Source organism: Miscanthus floridulus, chromosome 13, assembly GCF_019320115.1.
Source record: "Miscanthus floridulus cultivar M001 chromosome 13, ASM1932011v1, whole genome shotgun sequence".
Taxonomy (NCBI): Eukaryota; Viridiplantae; Streptophyta; class Magnoliopsida; order Poales; family Poaceae; genus Miscanthus; species Miscanthus floridulus.
In genome coordinates, this window is record NC_089592.1 from 10,032,806 (window position 1) to 10,042,965 (window position 10,160).

Genomic DNA, 10,160 nt, shown 5'->3' on the forward strand with positions numbered 1-10,160 from the left:
GGCCCCCCAGCGGAGGCGCGCGGACACGCAACCGCCGCCATCGCCGTCCGTTCCAAAAACCCAACGGCCCCGATGCGCCACGCCCGCCGCGTCTCCGTCCCTGCTCCGGGGCCCCGCGGCACGAGCGGCCCCACCGAGCAGTCACGGGCGCGGCTCCCCTGCACCCCGGCCGCTTACAGCCGGGCCCCGCGAGACAAAGTCCCAAAGGCTCGCGGAGCGGCACACCAGCGAGGGAGAGAGAGAGAGGGGCGGAGGAGAGAGAAACCCCTAGTCTCCAGGCTCCAGCCGCCTCGCCTGCCCTCCCCTCTCGCCGCGTCCGCGTCCGCCTCCGCCTCCGCCTCCGCCTCCGCGCAGCGGGAGGAGGGAGGAAGGGGTTCGCGCCACGGACGGCGGCGCCGGTGCTGGTGCCTGCGGAAGGCCACGAGATCTCGCGGCGGCGCCGCCGGCTGGTGTGTCGGGGTGCGGCGGCGGGCGAGCCGGCGGCGGGCGGTGCTGGTGGTGCTCGGTGAGTCCGCTCGATCCCCTCGGCGCGGGAGCGTGCACCCGAGCTGCCTCGCCCCTCGAATCAAGGGTTCTGGTAGGGGGGTCGCCTCCTGCTCCCCCGGCGACCGCGGAATAAGCTAGCCCCCCCTCTCCTCGCCTCTCGCCTCGGGGGGGTTAGGGTTAGGTCTTTCCCCGGAATTGCGGGCAGAATTCCGCGGCCAAGGCGGCGCATTGCTACCGGCGCAGCGCGTCTCCGCCCCCCCCCTGCAGCCAACAATGATGGGGAAGACGCATAGGTTCTCCAAGGGCCACCCGCTCGGCTTCGTGCCCGACTACCGGCACGGGGTGGCGGAGACAGTCGGGGAGTCCAAGGGGCTCGGGGCTAGCCCCGCGAGGATCGACTCGGGGAGCTCCTGCGCTCTTCCGCCCAAGAGGAAGTGCGTCAGCGTGAATTCCGAGGAGGGGGAAGGAGCCTCGGGGTTCAGCGTGCCCCGGGAGGTGTTCTCGCTGCCCAGGATGACGGCTCTGGACAAGAAGGACCTGGAGATGAGGCTCCGCCACGAGCTCGCGCAGGTGAGGGACCTCCAGAGTAGGCTGTTTTCGAGAGGGCCTGCGGTGAGCATGAATGGTGCGGCGGCTGCGTCGGCGCCCGCAGGCGATGTGCAGCCCAAGAAAAAGGTTGAGAAGCTCAAGCGGAGCGATTCGGTGCAAACGGACAGGGCAGCGCCGCCACCGGTGGCTGCGGCCGTCGCTGCACCTGTTGCCAGCTCTGTTAACTACACATCATCGTTTAAACAATGTGCCAACCTTCTCAAGTCCCTTACGAGCCATGGATGGGCAGGCCCGTTTCTTGTCCCGGTTGACATTGTGAAGTTGAACATCCCTGACTATTTTCAAATAGTCAAGCAGCCCATGGATTTGGGTACGATCCAGAAAAAGATGAAGGCAGGCATGTACTCTACACCTCGGGAATTCGCTGCAGATGTGAGGCTCACTTTCAGCAACGCTATGAATTATAACCCAGTCAATAATGATGTTCATTTAATGGCCAAAACTTTGAGCAAGAACTTTGAAACTCGATGGAGGCTTATTGAGAAGAAGCTCCCTAAACCAGATGAGAAGCCTCCACGAGATGAGAAACCTCCTCAACCAGATGAGAGGCCTCCTCAGCCAGTTGAGAAGCCTCCTGTGAGGGAGCCCACAAAAAAGAATTCAACTAAGAGAGTTGCCATTGAGAAAGAAGACCCCACCAAGAAAAAACCCTCAAAGAAAAGTGTACCTAAGCAAGACATCTTTCGGGAAGAAGATTCAGCGGACAATCCAGTTTTGCTACCAAAGAAGAGGAAAACCTCTCCTTTGGTACAAGATGCTCCTTTGGTAGAGGATATTGTTCCAGCCGGAAAGAGAGTGATGACGAGTGAGCAGAAATACGATTTAAGTGCAAGATTACAATCATATGGTGCATTCATTCCAGATCATGTAGTTGAGTTCATAAGGAGTCACGCTGATGATTGTGATGCTGACGAAGAGGAATTAGAGCTTGATATGGATGCTCTTGGAGATGATACACTTTTTGAATTACAGAAGCTACTTGATGACTATGACAGGGTTAATCCGTCAAGAAACCTTACAGAAGAGGAGCCTCATGAGGTTGAGGTGGGTGCTGCTGTATTAGAGATTGCTATTTCATTGTTTCATTTCGTAAATAACTGTTTTATGCTCTGCTCAACAGTCTCGGAGTCAATATGAACTCATCAATCCATCAGTGTGTAACGTTGAACTCATCAATCCATCAATGTGTAACGATGAAGGTCTGTTTCTCATCCATTGCTCATTTATGATACTAATTTTTCATGTAAACTAAAATATTATATGCATGTTTTTCAGGCAATGAGCTCATTGACGAGGATGTTGATATTGGGGAGAATGACCCTCCAGTTTCGACTCTTCCTCCTGTGGTACTTGAGGATGAAACGGCAGACAGAAGCAGCAAGCATAGTACATCTAGCAGTTCTAGTAGTGGCTCAGAATCATCCTCTAGTGGTACGTAATTTCACAAGTTTCACCCCAAATTTCCTATTGGGACCACTATGGTACTGGACCCATCAATGTACTTTGGGCACAATATGCTGCTAGCTTTCTGCTGCATGATGCAAATTAGCAATCTTATTGACTATGTCATCCATAAGGCTCGTTAATTAAGCAGTCATAGTTGAGAAAATGATAGATTTACTTTTGACATATTGAATTGAGACCGGCAGTATTACTCCTCTCATTTTTTTCTCAGCTGACTATTCTTTTCTAGTTCCATAAAATAGTTATCCAATAAATGCTACATGTTATTGGAAGTAATCCCATGTTAGATTCTGGACTTCATTGACATGCTTATGAAAGGAGCCAGCCAACATGCTTGTGTAGAAGTTGAGCTCAGGGTAGGACATATTGTACTGTTCCATAAGAAATTTACACCAACCAGTTCAATGGAAACAAAAGCTATAGGCTTACAGGAGCATGGTTTGGTTTATTCTTTGGCCTGCACCTTTTTATATTGTGCACTTTTTAATAGCGGGCAACACCAGATCATGATGGCACAACATTATATGGGACAATGCAACATTTAGTTATGGCCCCTCATGATATTACTTATTGTGATTCTGAGCTACATTGGGGTTAAAATAATTTCATAAATCCATGAATTATAAGGGAATAGAAACTGAAATGCTTCTTTGTGATGATGGCCTACCTTCCTTCTCACCTGCATATCTTTATCCTTGCACAGTAGCTCAAATTTATTAGAGAATGCAATAGTTGTAACCAGTTACAGAAACTTTAACTATTAATGCTGCCAACTGTTATGAAGTCCATAAAGAAACGTTTTTTCCCAAGTATTTCACTGAATAATAGGATCTAGCTTCTGCTATTGATATGGGTTCATGAATCATTTGTTTATTAGCAAGGTCAGTTGATAAATCAACACATTTGATTATCCTTAGTGCCTAAACCGTGACTTGGGGCTCTTGGTGGGTTTCAACTCTAGCCTACCCCAACTTGCTTGGGACTGAAAGGCTATGTTGTTGTTGTTGTGATTATTCTTCTGTATTTCTGGACTGTTCTATGCATTCTACTACAACAATTGTGGGAATTCTTTGGTTATGATTCAGAAAGATGAAACATTTGTCTTTAGTTTGGAGTGAATTATACCACTGATGGAAAAAAAAACCAGTGTTCTTTTAGAAGGTTCTCTTTGGATCCATTCAATTAATTATCAGGACCCTTACTGTTCATATTTGAAAAGTGACATTTTATCTGTATGGCTTTATCTTGATGGGCTGTATTATAATTTGATGATTTAGTTTCAAGTACAAATCTAAAAATTGGATTCTATGTAGCCAACCAAGCCAAGCCATAAAAAAAATCAAAATGCAAATAATATATATTCGTGGTTATATACTTCCTTTTAGTCTTGCTTAATGTAAAGGGTTATAGAACAAGAATGGAGACAACATGTGCATCTGCTGCATACTGTTTCTCTTTGTTGTGCCCTTAACTTGCCTGAGTTGTCATGTCGAATGCACTGATGATATTTCTGTTTTTACCTCCGAAGACTCAGATTCAAGTAGCTCTTCTGGAAGTGATACAGATGCCAAAGCTCCTCAACAAAACAGCGGGTCAAAGGTTCTTATATATCTCTTTTTAATCTGAATCCTTTTCAGAGTAGCAGAAGTTTCAATCAAATTTATCTCTTTCTGTTGATGCGAAGGATATTTTAAGACACTATCTCAATGGTTATTGTCTCTCTCTCTCTCTCTTCTCTTGTCTACATGCAGGAAAAAATTCTACCTGTGGATGGCTTGGATAAGGAAAAGGGTAAGTTTTGCTTCATAGGTGTATCAATATTTTGGAATCTCAATCAAACCCTCCTGTTTTCCGCCTACTAACATAACCTTATGGAACCCAACACAAAACTCAACGAGAATAATGATGCAATGATACATACATGTCCAAAGCCCATACCTTTTAAAAAAAAAGTATTTAACACTTTTTTTTCTAGATGAGATAATTAGTGCAATTATTGTCTTGTGTTGTGTGAGCTGATGGATTTGATTTTTATATCCTAGACAGTGATTCAGGTTACACTTGGCCTGAGATTTACTGAACCAATTGGTTGAACTGCCCATCCAAATTTTATTTGTTTTAATCTGATGAATAGCAATCTATTAGCAGTGGCAGGTCCAGAGTTCGTTTTCATGAGTCAATTATTGGGTGTGATATTCAGAGGTTGATAATTGGGCATGTATTTTGAGTAGGATCATTCCCTTATTGCCTTTGAACTGGACCTTTTCTTTCTATACAATTCCTATACATAACTTGTTTTACTGAAAAGAAAGGACAGTTGACACTACACCTCTAAATGTTTGCAGATAACATTTCCTGGGCTTTGCAACCCAGGAATATAAAACCACTTCATTCTTACACACTCTTGATTTAATTTGCAGATTCACTGAACACATTAAATTTACCAGAGCAAAGTACAAACCCTATATCTGTTTCTGCTGATGGTGAGGGTAAGCATGAATTTTCATGATGGCCGGTGAATACCCAATCTTCTGTGGTAGAGAAAATGGGTTCTCTTACAGGTGTATGTATGAAAATTTTAGGGGGAAATGTATCTGAGAAGCAGGTCTCCCCTGACAACCCTGACAAGCAAATCCGAGCTGCCCTTCTGAGAAGCCGCTTTGCCGATACGATTCTTAAGGCTCGTGAAAAGGCCCTTGATCAGGTGTGTATGTGAAAATGATTCCTTGAGAGCATTATTGTCTGGGCGTTTTGTGTTATTCACTGTAAGCTCACCTGATTGGTAATAATATCAGACTACAAAAAAGGATCCTGAGAAGCTTCGACGTGAAAGGGAGGAACTTGAGAGGGTACAAAGAGAAGGTGAGATGCAATAGAATCATTTTTAGCTGACAACAGTTGCGTGACAGAACTTCTGTTACAGAGAGAGCTCGATTGCAAGCTGAGGCTAAAGCTGCAGAGGATGTTCGCAAGAGGGCTGAAGCAGCAGCTGCTGCTGAGGCTGCTGCAGAAGCTAAACGGCAAAGAGAACTTGAGAGAGAAGCAGCTCGCAAAGCTTTGCAAGAGGTAATATCTACTGTATTCTCCCCACGTGCAACATCATATGTTCTGCTGTTACCATACTTGAAGTGTAAGCAATGTTGGCTCGCAGATGGAGAAAACTGTTGACATCAATGAAGGGAGTCATTTTTTGAAAGATCTTGAAATGCTCGGAAGTGTCACAGGTGAACAGATACCAAACTTGGTTGGTGAAACAAGTCCTGGGTTTCAAATGGGAAGCAACACCCTAGAAAAGCTCGGGTTGTACATGAAAAATGATGAAGATGATGAGGATGGTGATTTCACAGATGAACCAGTGGCAGACGTTGAAGAGGGAGAAATAGATTAACTATGTTTCTGGACCATTTTTGATACGTTACAGGAGGACCTGTTGGCGTGACTGATCTGCATAGCTTTTCTTTGGTATACAAAGTGACCTGACGAAAGATCGTGTCGCATCGAACTTGAAGGTCTGGTATTCATTTTTGTAACTGCCCAAGTTTTGGAGCCAAGTTGGCAAATGATGTAGCGAGCCTCAAACTTGTTGGAAGTTCGTGGTGCTGCATGCGAGTGCATGGAGCATGCCTATCGTTTGGATCGAGAATCTCTCTGGACTTTCCATATCCATAAAATGGAATGGCGAGTTTATTGCATATATGATGAGGCCATTAAAGGGGATGAAAAGGAGAGAGGGGGTTGGGGGATGGTGATGGTTCTTGGCTCTTGAGCAGGTGCGAGCCGTTTTTGAGGGGTAGTTTTAGAGCCATTTCCGTGTTGTGAATGTAATATCGGAATATCGGAAACTGTACAAAAGTTAGCCTGATAGATGGAAAACATTGCCTTTAATTTATGCAGTGCCTGTTCTTCACCGACCACTTCACTTTTTTCCGGAGTAAAGTTTTCATGAGATGCTGCTCTTTCATATTGCGGCCCTGTTCTTTTTGCTGAAATTTTGGTTTATGCTGATGCTTATGTTAAAATGTGTGAGGGGAAAACGCTGTTCGTTCGTTGCAAGGACAGTAGTAGTGTTGCAGAACAGGACGGCTTTGGGATCCTGTTGCTTATTACTTTGACACAGAAGTTCTGATATGTAGCTTGTCATGTATGTACACGATCTTTCAGTAGTGATGGTTACCAACCTGTTTATAATAGTATTATCGTAGGTCACATGCATGGGTCTTTGACGGTTGACGCCAATGTTTCTGCTGGCATTAGTGTAGAATTATGTAAGGCTGTAGAGTGGATAAGGCGCGTAGATAAATGTTGTAGCGAGGAGGGTAGTTGACTTTCTTCCATGTGGCCTTGAATCCATTTGTCCAATTGTCCGACTAGAATTTGATAATCGTTCTCCTAGTATTAGCTAGTGAATTGGTGTGAAAGTTAAACTATTTTTTTTCTCCTAGTCCCCTTATATGTTCCCTCTTCCAATTAAGTAGACTTCCAACTTTGATCGACCATATCCATCAAATTAGTTTCTTTAACTTCTCCATAAAATATGTTTTGGTAATGTGTTTATTTGATGTTCTTTTAAGAAACTTGACTAAAATGAAGTTATAGAAGTTTGACTTGGGATAGAGCTAAAGTGAACTATAATTTTATTTAGATAGAGGGAGTAATATGTTACGAAGGATCATTCGAAGGACATTAGAATACGTAGTGTTATCAAGAAAGAATGGAAATTTTACTCGTGGTGGAAATGAGAAGGCCAACATAAAGAGCCTAGAGCATGCAAGGCCCAGGCATCTTTCTCAAGGTCCCAACTAGAAGCTACTCTATCAAAGCCCAAAGTGAACACAGACAAACATTTCCCCTAGAATATTGACAAATACAACATACATATATGGATATGATAATAAAAAACCATCTCGTAGTTCAAGACAAAATTAACAGAACCACAGCAGGTCACGGATCATCATGACTCATGACTGTACATGTATCTTTCTCCGAGAAAAATGGAATTTCATGGCTTCAGATTCAGAAACTTGTTTTGGCTGACGATGGCGCCTGTTAATTATGGCTTAAACCAGGGTAATCTTGGTAGAATTTGTATGTCTTTATTTTCAGAATTATCTGCCGGAGTCCTCCAATCGGTGACAGCACCATCAACAGCACCCCAATAACAATGCATATCTGAAGAACATGTTCAACACAGGGGAAAGAAAGTAGATGTCAAGCAGACACATTCTGATGCTGAAGAGAGAAAAATACTCTTGGATTGTCAGTTGCATTGCATCCTTCTTATCCTTACCCAGTTGGTGAACCATGAGAGGCTGAACCTTCTGGGCTTGTAGATGATGAGCCACATGATGCAGGGAAGCTGGCACAAACAAGGGAGATTTTGTCAGCTCTCTGATGCAAGAACTCTGAACCTGACTCATTGTACATCCTGATGAAATGAAACTACAGTAGCAGAAAAAACAAAATGGTAAATGGGTGATTAGGATTGGGAGCTTACGAAGTAGCTTGTCGGCGCGTAGGCGAATCCACCGAAGAAACTGAGCAGTTCGCTGAAGAAGGGGAAGGTGATGGCTACGAACATTGTGAGCGCTGCACAGGTGTCAGGTTGTTGCATTGCATCTCATGTCAGTCTGGTGCATGTGTGCACTGTGCAGTCAGTTTATCAGATTTTTCAGTTCAGAGTTTCAGGCATTGCATTACCAACATAGACAGTCCGGGCAACGAGACGGAGCCTGAATTCTGGCCTGAACCAGTACTTCTTCACCAGCACGGTCTCGATCATGTCGAACACCGGCATGGCGTCTCCACCATCTCCACCATCTGCCACAGCGTGTACACCGTGATGATCCACGACAAGACCAGCACCGTGACGCCGACGTCCCTGCGAGTGGTGATCGATCGGCCAGAACAAAGGAAGACGAGCTATCAAAGCTGTATCCATGACATGACAGCCCATATGGATGGAATGATTGATGACGAGACGGACCAGCCAAGCTCGGACATGGCGTAGGGGAGGGTGAGCACGCCGGCGCCGACCATGGCGGTGACATTGCGGAAGGCGGCGTACCACCACTTGGCGTTCCTCCTCGCGTTGACGGGAAGCCAGTCATCGGTCGTCGGCTTCTCCTGCGCGCTCCACCGGCCTTCCCCTTCCTGCGGCGCGTCTGACGCCGTACGCCTCCCTTTGGGTGCAAGAGCAACCGTGGCAAGCTGCAGAGTTTGAAGTTTGGTGGATCAGCAGACGAGAGCCAGAGACACAAGCAAATCTCAAGCTTGAATGATCTTCCTTTGTTCCAAAATTCTTGCGTCTAAACAACACCCGACTGTCCAAGAAGCTCCCAAGATTTGATTTTTCAGACATCAAATTTGGGTTCAGATTGGGTTTAATAACTTTTGTATTTGCAAAAAGGGTTTGATTTGATTTTGTACTATTTTGACGAAACTGATTTAACTTCGTACTATAGCACCCAAAATGTTGTTACCCCCCTTCATTGCCAAAAATTACACCCGGTATGTGATTGTAATTCATATGTAAAGTATCTGAAGTTTCAGTACAAACTAAATGTAATAAAGGCATAAACAAAACTTCAGGTTTTAGGAGGCTATAAAACGCTTGAATTTTTCTTACCTCTCGTATTCACTACGTCCAAATCAGAAATCTTGGCACAAATCTGACATTAAAATCCAATCATTCCGTTGTAAAACGACAGTAATAAGTATTCTCTAAGCTTTAATCCTTTCTTTTAAGGATCTGAAATTTTAATAATTTCATGTTTGAAACGGTTTCGAAAGCTAGATATATATATTGCCAAAATGAAAGAATGGAAGAAAGTAGTAAAATAATAATAACAATAAAAATGGGACACTGATTATTGCAAGGAGGAGAAAGGAAGAAGAAGCTGATATGGCCGGCCGGCAAACATGATGAAGAAATTGGAGTGAAGAAGATGGTGTATGGTGTGGTGGGCGTGCCTTGGCCGGAGAATAGCTGTCCAATGGTTGCATCTCCATGGCCGGCGGCGAGAGTGCCTCACCGGTGGATGCCATGGCAGAGAGAGAGAGAGAGAGAGAGAGCCAGAGGAGGCCAGCAGAGTCTTGAGCGATAATGGAGAGGGAGGTAGCGGAGGCGGCGGCAGGGACAAGCTCGTCTCTTCTTCATGGAGCACCAGTGAAAGGGAGCTCCGAGCCTCCGTGGCTCCGTCCCCGGTTCGTTTGGGCCTGCTGGACCGTGGCTGAAAGTAAAAAAATATGACTTATAAGTCAAACAAGTCCAAATAAATAGGACGTATGCCCACCGTCCAATCCCCATCGGACGTTCCGGGTGAGACTGGCCATAGCAATCAGGCGTTGATTTCTCATTTGTTTGGCTCCGGACAGTCTCTTTCCTTCAGAAATTTCATGCACACGTCTGAAATATAAGATATCCAATTTTGTCCTAAGTTAAACTACAGTAACTTTGATCAAATTTATAAAAAAGAAAATTAACATCTATCACATAAAAAATGTACATTATAAAAGTATATTCCATAATGTATCTAATTAAGCTAATTTCAAGTCCTATGTATTTTTATTCTTTTCTATAAACTTGGTCAAAGTTACTGTAG

At 44.7% G+C, this 10,160-nt stretch overlaps 2 protein-coding genes across 5 annotated transcripts; one reads left to right on the forward strand and one right to left on the reverse strand.

Annotated features, from left to right (window-relative positions):
• Positions 1-212: 212 nt before the first annotated feature.
• LOC136500541 (transcription factor GTE9-like) lies at positions 213-6,523 on the forward strand. The gene is made up of 10 exons (XM_066495915.1): positions 213-2,139; positions 2,216-2,294; positions 2,371-2,526; positions 4,088-4,158; positions 4,311-4,350; positions 4,980-5,048; positions 5,142-5,263; positions 5,355-5,421; positions 5,483-5,625; positions 5,711-6,523. The coding sequence occupies exons 1-10, from the start codon at positions 760-762 to the stop codon at positions 5,945-5,947; spliced, it is 2,364 nt and encodes a 787-aa protein (XP_066352012.1). The 5' UTR covers positions 213-759; the 3' UTR covers positions 5,948-6,523.
• A 748-nt stretch (positions 6,524-7,271) lies between these two features.
• On the reverse strand, positions 7,272-9,791 carry LOC136500543 (lysine histidine transporter-like 1). Of its 4 annotated transcripts, none has more exons than XR_010770057.1 (6): positions 9,529-9,791; positions 8,543-8,766; positions 8,257-8,437; positions 8,054-8,145; positions 7,847-7,915; positions 7,272-7,728 (listed from the first exon to the last, which is right to left on the reverse strand). XR_010770057.1 is itself a non-coding variant. In XM_066495919.1 (5 exons), exons 2-5 carry the CDS (start codon positions 8,351-8,353, stop codon positions 7,606-7,608), a joined length of 381 nt encoding a protein of 126 aa, XP_066352016.1. In that variant the 5' UTR covers positions 8,354-8,437; positions 8,543-9,791; the 3' UTR covers positions 7,272-7,605. The 4 variants fall into 4 exon arrangements, 2 of the variants coding, with proteins under 2 accessions (XP_066352016.1, XP_066352015.1); XR_010770058.1 differs by having other exon boundaries at positions 9,185-9,791; XM_066495919.1 differs by having other exon boundaries at positions 8,543-9,791.
• Between the last annotated feature and the right edge of the window lie 369 nt (positions 9,792-10,160).

Bases quoted from the DNA above. Each gene is read 5' to 3' on its own strand.
- LOC136500543 (XM_066495918.1), bottom strand. From the start codon at position 8,512: ATGGGCTGTCATGTCATGGATACAGCTTTGATAGCTCGTCTTCCTTTG. The intron at 8,146-8,256 runs GTAATGCAATGC...ACACCTGTGCAG, and splicing joins TGCCCGGACTGTCTATGTTG to CGCTCACAATGTTCGTAGCC. The intron at 7,729-7,846 runs GTAAGGATAAGA...CATGTTCTTCAG, and splicing joins TCTCATGGTTCACCAACTGG to ATATGCATTGTTATTGGGGT.
- LOC136500541 (XM_066495915.1), top strand. From the start codon at position 760: ATGATGGGGAAGACGCATAGGTTCTCCAAGGGCCACCCGCTCGGCTTC. The intron at 2,295-2,370 runs GTCTGTTTCTCA...CATGTTTTTCAG, and splicing joins ATCAATGTGTAACGATGAAG to GCAATGAGCTCATTGACGAG. The intron at 2,527-4,087 runs GTACGTAATTTC...TTACCTCCGAAG, and splicing joins CTCAGAATCATCCTCTAGTG to ACTCAGATTCAAGTAGCTCT.